General features: G+C 57.2%; 1 protein-coding gene across 1 annotated transcript; it reads right to left on the bottom strand.

Moving 5' to 3' along the window:
- Positions 1-721: 721 nt before the first annotated feature.
- Positions 722-8,434, bottom strand: BNIP3 (BCL2 interacting protein 3). Its single transcript, XM_086899395.1, has 6 exons — positions 8,289-8,434; positions 4,978-5,152; positions 4,294-4,378; positions 2,438-2,544; positions 2,211-2,360; positions 722-1,625 (listed from the first exon to the last, which is right to left on the bottom strand). The coding sequence occupies exons 1-6, from the start codon at positions 8,323-8,325 to the stop codon at positions 1,574-1,576; spliced, it is 606 nt and encodes a 201-aa protein (XP_086755521.1). The 5' UTR covers positions 8,326-8,434; the 3' UTR covers positions 722-1,573.
- Between the last annotated feature and the right edge of the window lie 1,067 nt (positions 8,435-9,501).

Here is a 9,501-nt window from a genome sequence, read left to right as displayed (position 1 = left end):
GGACAGGGGCTCAGCCCCTCGATCGTGCCGTGAAATTCAAATTAAAATCACTTCAGTGAGGAATGAGTGAGCACGGAACGTTCCAGAAGCTGTGAGCCCTCACTGTGGCCGAGCAGCGCTGCCCCAGGGGTGTGAAGGAGCTGGGGGACAACGGCAGTGACAAAGGGACACGGTGATTTAACCCCTTCCCTTCCCCAAAGCACAAACGTTTGCTCAGCAGGGATCTGCTGCTCTCGGCCCCACTGAAATGGAAGCGGCACCGGAGCATTCAGGGGGGTTCTGATCCCACCTTTGCTTTTGGCTCCTGCCTCAGGGGAGAGGTTTGGAGATGAGGAAGAATTCCTGGGAAGGGCTGCCCAGCCCTGGCACAGCTGCCCAGGGCAGGAGTGCCCATCCCTGGGGGATTCCCAGCCCTGTGGATGTGGCACTTGGGGACACGGGGCAGGGCTGGCCTGGGCCTGGTTGGACTCGCTGGGCTCACAGGGCTTTTCCAGCCTCAGCAATTCCATGGTTTCCAGCTCCTCAGGAGCATCACACCCCTGTGTGTGTGTGTGTGCAGGTTACCCAGGGCCTGCCGAGGTTGGTTTGATGCTGTTTCCATGGAAACAGTTCTCAATTCCATGCCAGGAAGTGGCCAGTGGGAAAGGGGCAGGTGGAGGCCAAGAGCCTCATCAGCCCCTGCCAGCCATCACCAGAGAAAAAGGAACAAGGAAACGCTGAGTTCACCAGGAACCTTTTTATTTAAATATATAAAACATGGTATTTTGGCAAACATTCATCTTCTCATTAAATAAGGTAAAATCACTGAAGGGAAAGGCATTGCATCAGTAAAAACCAAGGAGAAGCCACCCTGTGGTTCATCTGCCCAGGGCTGGGGTCAGGTGCAGATTTATATGGGACAGGTAAAGCCTGTGAAGCGACAGCCTGCAGTAGGTACAGCAGAGAACTTGGGGTAACTGCTAGGGCTTAAATAAATGTCCTGGCAAAAGCAGCTTTTAGTAGGCACTAAATCCAAATTCTACCTCTGAACTAGGACAAACTGATGGAGCTTCACCCACATCCTCATCTCTTCCCAGTGGCTCAACACCTTACACCTCCCCCAAAGTGAACTAAGCAACAACTACCAGAGACAAGCTGCCCCAGGGGGTGACAGCCCCTGGGAATTCCCGGATCCACCTCTAAGGCCACTCGTAATTTGGGCTCATCCCTCCCTGCGGGGCTGCAGGAGCAGGGACAACATTCCCAGCACGCCAGGAGCAGGTGGGACGGCCCAGCACGAGGGCTGCTGAAAGCTGGGGCTGATTTGAACACGGAGCTGCTCTAATTCTCAGGTACTTCACTACAAAGCACTAAGGGACACTACAGCATCTGCCACGTGCTCTGGGGATGGATCCAGCAGGGATTGATCCAGAAGGCTCTATGTGACACGGGAGCTCCAGCGTCTCCCTTCCCATTTTTAGACTAAACTAAAACAGGACACGGACAGGACACACACGACCAGCTCCCCCCTCCTCTGCACCTCCTGTGCTCCAGCTGAGTCTGCTTTGCTCCAGCTCCACCATCCCAGGGGCCTCTAAAAGGTGCTGCTGGAAGCTGTGGTGGTCAGGCGCCTCCCGATGTAAATCCTGCGGGGCAGAGCACACGGTCAGCCCGGCTGTTCCCTGCCAGCTCCCTCGGGAACTCGGCAGGAGCAGCGCTGCAGCTCCCACCAAGCTGCACCTGAACTCCAGAGCCCCGTTCCAGCCCCAGGGACTGCCCCTGGCACCACTCCCCAGCTCCAGGGCCCGCACAGGGAACATCCATCGTGTTCAATGGCCTCAGACAGCCACACATCCCCATCCCTCCCAGGCCAGAATTAAAAAGTGTATTGGGTAATTTAAAATAATAGTAAGTATTTTCATATCTATGTCAGTGGAATTTTAAAATCTATTCACTATTAGCTTTTTCCTTTGCTGATCTCCTTGCTCTGAGATTAAGAGTCTCATCTCCAGTGGAGCCAAGTGTTGTGTGAATTCCTCATTTCCCTGCCTCTTAATTGTTCTGAGAAATTCCCAACCAGGGAGAAAATCAGATAACATCAACCATCCAGCAATACCACAGGCAGCAAGCACTTCCTGAATAACCATCTTGGACAAAATTTGGGATCAGAATCAGGCCACAATGAAAGCAGGTAAAAAAAAATCAACTTCTTTTTTTCAATTGAACCTTACCCCAGTCCAATGGCCAGCAGGTGAGAGAGCAGCAGGGATGGCAGGAAAACCTTCAGGAATTCCGCAGAGAATATTCCCCCTTTCTTCATGACGCTGGTGTTCCTCATGCTGAGCGTGGCTGTGCGCCGGGGGTGTTTGAAGAGGAATTCCCTGGATTTGGGGAAGGAACGTGAGCTGTGTGTTTGGGCTGGAGAAGGAGAAGCTGCAGGAGCTCTCCCAGCACTCACTTGGGTGGGATGTTCTCGGGCCGGCTGGACCAGTCCCAGATCCAATCCGCGTTCTTCCTCAGCAGCCGCTCCACCTCCCTCCTCCTCTCCAGGAAATCCTCCTCAGACTGAAAGCGAGAGCCATCGGTCAGTGCCTGAGCCAGGCCAGCTCTGACACTCACCTTCCCACCCTCCCCATGCCCCTGCTGGGAAGTGTTCACATCCCACATCAAGATGGGGAGCAGGGAGATCCATCCTCAGAGCGGGGTGAGAATGGCAAAGGCCATATCCCATATCCCATATCCCAGGAGTGCCTGAGACCAGACTGCACTGGCACTGAAATCCCAGAGCCCAGCATTTAATCCTCATGCACAGACCCCAAATATCCCCAGCTCCCAGCCCTGCTGGACACTGAGATCCCTGCCCTATCCCAGCTGGGCACAGGGATCCCTGCTCTATCCCAGCTGGGCACAGGGATCCCTGCTCTATCCCAGCTGGGCACAGGGATCCCTGCTCTATCCCAGCTGGGCACAGGGCACAGGGATCCCTGCTCATGCTCAGGGCTGGCAGATGCCACTGGCAGGGCTTGTGCAGCTCCTGGCAGGGAGCAGCTCTGGTCCCTGGGCCATGCTGGCAGGCAGGTGAGCTGGTAGGTGAGCTGGGCTGGCAGGTGAGCTGGGCTGGCAGGCAGGTGAGTTGGGCTGGCAGGTGAGCTGGTAGGTGAGCTGGGCTGGCAGGCAGGTGAGCTGGGCTGGCAGGTGAGCTGGGCTGGCAGGCAGGTGAGCTGGGCTGGCAGGTGTGTGTGTGTCTGTGTGTGCTCACAGAACAGGCCCCCAGCCCCAGCCCTGCTGCAGTTACAGCACAAACGCTGAGTCAGGGCACAGCTCCTGGCTCAGCTGGGCTCCATTCCACACAGCCCAGGCCTTGGGATAAAAATAGATCCTGCTCCCAGAATTCCAGCAGCTCCTGCTGCACACACACACACACAGGATGGAAATAAAACTGTCCAGGCAGCTGGAATTCTGATGGCTTTCTAACTTGGGGTCATTTGTTCTCAAAGTCTAAATAATGATCTTTAAACAGCTGAAGGGTTTTCCAGACAATATAAAAATAATAATTTCCAGTAATAATTAACTTGCAGTACCACATTCAGCCAACCTAAAGCTGGGTCCTTGGAGTCCAGCAGGAGTTGTAGAAATCATGCAGAAAAATTCACTTCCTTGAAATACTTCCTTTCTCAAAATATTTTGTAAGTAATTTTTCTTTTTCCACATTAAAAGCTAACTTATTGCACTGAAGACTTCAAATTTCAGCCTGTCATCCTGCAATAAGCCCTGTATTGATTAAATATGGTCAATGCACATCCTTTCCCCCACTCCTGTTCCAAATGTGTTTATTCATTTTCCTTGCAAGGTAAACAAACTTACAAAGAGAAATCAGAAAGAACAGGGAGTTTTCCAAAGCAGCATGTATTCAGGTTTGGCATTAATTGTTCAAACACCTGGAACCAAAGCTATGGCAGGGCCTGGAAATTGTGTATTTTTGGTTGCCATATCTAAGTGACTCTAGAAATCCTTGCTGCTGTCAAAATAACTTTCAGAATTCCTACTAAATTGGTGGAGGTGCATTTCAGCATTTGTGGGGGATGCAGGAAATGTACCCCATCAGCAGCCAAAGGGAGAGGGGAAATCCTTCTGAAAAATCTCAGTCTCAGATTGGAAAGACCAAAGCAAAATATCCCGAAGTGCCAGGAACAAACACAGCCAGCCTGGATCTGCCAGGGTTTCTGTGAAGCCTCTGCTTCAGCAGCTTCCCCTGTTGTTCCCCAAAGCACAGGGAGTCAGAGCTCCCCGTCCCACGCAGGGTGAGGATCTCACCTGGAAGCTGTTCTTCTCCCCACTGCTGTGGCTCTCTATCTCCAGAGCTCTGTGGCTGTCCTGGGGGGTCTGTGAGCGAGGAGGGCTGCAGTGAGACACAAGCACAGGGAAGGAGGTGAAGATTTCCATGACAGCCTGGGAGCTGGGCTCGTTCTGCCCAGAGTGCCCCGACCCTGCCCAGGCTGGCACAGCTCAGCCACCCCAGACACTGAGCCCAACCCTCGCCCACGCTCCTGGGGGCCCTGGCACAGAAACAACAGGCAGCAAATGAGGGCTGAACTGGGGTTTGCTTTGAATCCCCACTGCCCAGGCCAGGCCAGGCAGTTCCATGTCCCACTGTGGAGTTTGAGTCCTGGAGTTTGGCTTTTTCTGAACACCATTTAGGCTGGAGGCCTCAGAGCCCATCAAAATCCAACAAATGCATTCCTGGCACTGCCTGACCACCTGCCCCAGGGCTGAGCTGCTGTGTGACACTCCTGGAAACCTGCTCTGGGTTCTGAACAGGCATGCACACAGGTGTTCACATGGAAACACACAGCACACATCAAACGCTCACCCCTAGCAATGGTACGTGGATGTATGTAAGCACACTCATGCAGCACTTCTGTCTGTGCCTCTGGGACACCCAAACGTCCCTGGGGCCTTGGCAGTGCCCTCCCTGTGCCCAGCAGAGCTCCTGCTCACCTGTCACAGTGGGAGCTCTCCCTGGAGCTGCTCCTGCCCGACTCGTGCTGGGCATCCAGCAGGATCTTCTCCATGTCCCCGTTGTGGATGGAGAGGGAGGCTGGCACCTGCTCCTGGCTGCCCGCGGACACGGAGCTGCCGCTGCTGCTGCTGAAGTGCAGCTCCACCCAGGACCCTGCTGGGCAGAAAGCAGAGCTGAGCCCCACAGCCCCAGGGCTTTGCTACAGCAGCCTGGGTACAGCCGTGTAGCCAGGCTGAGTGACAGCCCTGTGCTCCTGCCCAGTGACACTGCGGGGACAGAGCCAGCCCTGCCTCCCAGCTCAGCAACAGCAAGGAATGCAGAGTGCAGGGAGCCGAGCTGGGACGGCTCACAAGGCCGGGGAGCAGCTGCTCAGTACATTGTGTTTCTCTGCACATACAGATCTTTTCCTTTGCCATAGATTCAAGTTTTATTGTTCAACATAGGTGGCAGTCAAAATAACCTCAAGGACTTTTGCTGCCAAAGTCCAGTTATTCATTTATTGGAATTATTTTGGGCTCCAGAGGCCAGGGACAGTTTTGTGCAGCCTTTTTTCAGTCCCATTTGTAGGTGTTGCTGTGAAGCAACAGCGGGTGTGTGGCAAGGGCTGTCATGGGTTTGCTCCTCGCAGTATATTTAACACGGTCACATGGGTTTTGTTTTCCTTAGGAAGGGAACAACAACTCCCTCACTCCAGGGGCTGGAGCTGCTCTCTCCCCTAGAGAATCCTGGAATGCTTTGGGTTGGAGGGATCCCGAAGCCTGTCGATTCCCACCCTGCCATGGCAGGGACACCTTCCCCTGTCCCAGCTGCTCCAGCCCCAATGTCCAGCCTGGCCTTGGGCACTGCCAGGGATCCAGGGGCAGCCCCAGCTGCTCTGGGCACCTGTGCCAGGGCCTGCCCACCCTGCCAGGAACAATTCCTGCCCAAAATCCCACCCAGCCCTGCCCTCTGGCACTGGCAGCCATTCCCTGGCTCCTGTCCTTCCAGCCCTCTGGAACTAAGTTCAGGGAACACAAAATACCTGAATTACACAAATGCCAGAGGAATCCCACTGTGGAACAGATGTGGGCCAGCCACAGCCATGCACAGCAAACAGAGCAGCGAGGACAGGAGGAGGGAAGTCCCTGAAATGTGGGGAAGGATGTCTAAGGAAGCAGCAGGGAAAGAGAGACACAGACAGTGGTGATGGGGCTGTTGGTGCTCGCTGGGCACAGGTCAGGGTGTAAAGGCACAGCTGGAACTGCTGGAGCTGCAGGGTCCCTGCCCAGCCAGCCAGGGCTGCTGGAGCAGCTTTACAGGAATGCAGGTGGGGAGAAGCCAGGGCCGGGGTTTGGTGTGAAGCAGGAACATCACACGAGCAGAGATAACCCAGATATCCTGGCTGGGAGGAGACTGAGAACTCCAAAATCAAATGGGAACAGCACGAAGCCAAACTGCCTCATGTTCAGGAACAACACGAGTATCTCCCTTCTAAATACAGACACCGCCATCTGGAGAACCAAAGTACCACAAAACCTGCTGGATAAAAACATTCCAGGCCACAGAGCTTGGAAGGGACGCTTTTCTTCAGAAACCCTTTTCCTTCACAGCTGGTTTTGGCTGTTTGGGATTATTTGGGAATTTCCCCCCAGGTGACAGTGCCTGGTGTGTGGCAGGGAGTCCATTCAGAGCCAGACAAACCCTTCCCTACCCATTCTCCCAAAATTTATGGAAGCTCAATTTGTTACCAAAAAACGATCACAACCACTAGAGCTCAAATTAAGCCTATCTGCTGAAATCTTACTGGGAACAGTGCTGGGAATGCAGGATAAAGCAGGGAGAGGACTGGGACTGCAGCAGCCAGAGGACAGCAGATGTGGTTTACAATTTTCCCTTTTTTTCTCCTTTTGGACAGTCCTCCGAGAAAGGCTGTGCTGGAGCACATGGAACAGACTGTGATATCACCGTTTAAAGATAAAAGAAGCGGTGTTTTTGTGAAGCTGGAAATAGAAACAGAGCAAAGCCCACGAGAGGCGGTGCAGCGCGGCCAGACGAGCGACAGACTCGGGACAGAGGGGTCTGTCACGATATCCCAGCCCAGGACACATGTGCGAGCGCAGACCAGCACCGCCGGGTACCGGATCAGCAATGGAAAGCTTCATTTTCTTAAGATACAGCTTTCAAGGCCTGGAGCTAAGGAGCAGAGTCCCCCAGGGCGATGAGAATGTGCCCCTCGATCGCCGCAACCTCCGCGGCCGCACCGCCCGTGCCCGGCTATTCCCGGTCCCGGTGACCGCGGTGCCAACAGCCGGTCCCGGTGACCGCGGTGCCAACAGCCGGTCCCGGGACTGCCCCAACCCCTGCTCACGGCACATGCAGCCGGCCTGCCCCCGGGACACCGGGCTGGACACGCACTGCGGCACTCACCGACTATCGCGGCCCAGAAGGGCCCCGCAGAGCCCCGGCAGAGCCCGCAGAGCCCGGGCAGAGCCCTCAGAGCCCCGGCAGAGCTCGGGCAGAGCCCTCAGAGCCCCGGCAGAGCTCGGGCAGAGCCGGCAGAGCCCTCAGAGCCCCGGCAGAGCCCTCAGAGCCCCGGGCAGAGCCCCGGCAGAGCCCCGGCAGAGCCCTCAGAGCCCCGGCAGAGCCCTCAGAGCCCCGGCAGAGCCCTCAGAGCCCCGGCAGAGCCCTCAGAGCCCCGGGCAGAGCCCCGGCAGAGCCCCGGCAGAGCCCTCAGAGCCCCGGCAGAGCCCTCAGAGCCCCGGCAGAGCCCTCAGAGCCCCGGCAGAGCCCTCAGAGCCCCGGCAGAGCCCTCAGAGCCCCGGCAGAGCCCTCAGAGCCCCGGCAGAGCCCTCAGAGCCCCGGCAGAGCCCTCAGAGCCCCGGGCAGAGCCCCGGCAGAGCCCCGGCAGAGCCCTCAGAGCCCCGGCAGAGCCCTCAGAGCCCCGGCAGAGCCCTCAGAGCCCCGGCAGAGCCCTCAGAGCCCCGGCAGAGCCCTCAGAGCCCCGGCAGAGCTCGGGCAGAGCCCGCAGAGCCCTCAGCACCCGGGCAGAGCCCTCAGAGCCCCGGCAGAGCCCTCAGAGCCCCGGGCAGAGCCCTCAGAGCCCCGGCAGAGCCCTCAGAGCCCCGGCAGAGCCCTCAGAGCCCCGGCAGAGCTCGGGCAGAGCCCGCAGAGCCCGAGGATCCCGAACAGATCCCGCAGAGCCCGGGCCGATCCCGCTGCGCCCGGGCAGATCCCACAGAGCCCCGGCAGATCCCGAGGATCCTGAGCAGATCCCGCAGTGCCCGGGCAGATCCCGCTGCCGCGGCCTTACCCTGCAGGTTCTCCTCCGGAGGGCTCTGTCGCGACATGGCTGGCGGGCGGCGGGGCACGCACTGAGCGCGGCACGCACCGAGCGCGGCTCCGAGCGCGCCGCCGCCCGCGTGACGTCAGCGCCGCACCGCACGCCCATTGGCCAGCGCGGGGGGGCGGGGCGGGGCGGGGCGCGCGCTCCCTCCCTCAGCAACCCCCGGGCCGCCAAGATGGCGGGGAGGGAGCGGGGCTGGGATAACAACGGGATAACAGCGGGATAACAACGGGATAACAACGGGATAACAACGGGATAACAACGGGATAACAGCGGGATAACATGGGGATAACAGCGGGATAACAGCGGGGTAACAGCGGGATAACAACGGGGTAACAGCGGGGTAACAGCGGGGTAACAGCGGGATAACATGGGGATAACAGCGGGATAACAGCGGGGTAACAGCGGGATAACAACGGGGTAACAGCGGGGTAACAGCGGGATAACAGCGGGATAACAACGGGATAACATGGGGATAACAGCGGGGTAACAGCGGGGTAACAGCGGGGTAACAGCGGGATAACATGGGGATAACAGCGGGGTAACAGCGGGATAACATGGGGATAACAGCGGGGTAACAGCGGGATAACAGCGGGGTAACAGCGGGGTAACAGCGGGATAACAGCGGGGTAACAGCGGGGTAACAGCGGGGTAACAGCAGGGTAACAATGGGATAACAGCGGGGTAACAGCGGGATAACAGCGGGGTAACAGCGGGATAACATGGGGATAACAGCGGGGTAACAGCGGGATAACAACGGGATAACATGGGGATAACAGCGGGGTAACAGCGGAGTAACAGCGGGATAACATGGGGATAACAGCAGGGTAACAGCGGGATAACAGCGGGATAACAACGGGGTAACAGCGGGGTAACAGCGGGATAACATGGGGATAACAGCGGGGTAACAGCGGAGTAACAGTGGAGTAACAGCGGGGTAACAGCGGGATAACAGCGGGGTAACAGCGGGGTAACAGCGGGGTAACGGGGATGGTTCCCCCTGACACCCCTCGGGACACCCGAATCCACAGAGGGGATTTCAGGGGATCCACAGAGGGAATTTCAGGGATCCACGGAGGGAATCTCAAGGGATCCACAGAGGGGATTTCAGGGGATCCACGGAGGGGGATTTCCAGGGATCCACAGAGGGGATTTCAGGGGATCCATGGAGGGAATTTCA

The sequence above is a fragment of the Cyanistes caeruleus genome, chromosome 8 (genome assembly GCF_971803275.1).
Source record: "Cyanistes caeruleus chromosome 8, bCyaCae1.hap1.1, whole genome shotgun sequence".
NCBI classification, from domain to species: Eukaryota; Metazoa; Chordata; class Aves; order Passeriformes; family Paridae; genus Cyanistes; species Cyanistes caeruleus.
This window is presented reverse-complemented; position numbering and strand designations above follow the sequence as displayed.

Bases quoted from the DNA above. Each gene is read 5' to 3' on its own strand.
- BNIP3 (XM_086899395.1), bottom strand. From the start codon at position 8,325: ATGTCGCGACAGAGCCCTCCGGAGGAGAACCTGCAGG. The intron at 4,379-4,977 runs GTGAGCAGGAGC...GTCTCACTGCAG, and splicing joins GAGAGCTCCCACTGTGACAG to CCCTCCTCGCTCACAGACCC. The intron at 1,626-2,210 runs GTAAGGTTCAAT...TCTGCCCCGCAG, and splicing joins CTGCTGGCCATTGGACTGGG to GATTTACATCGGGAGGCGCC.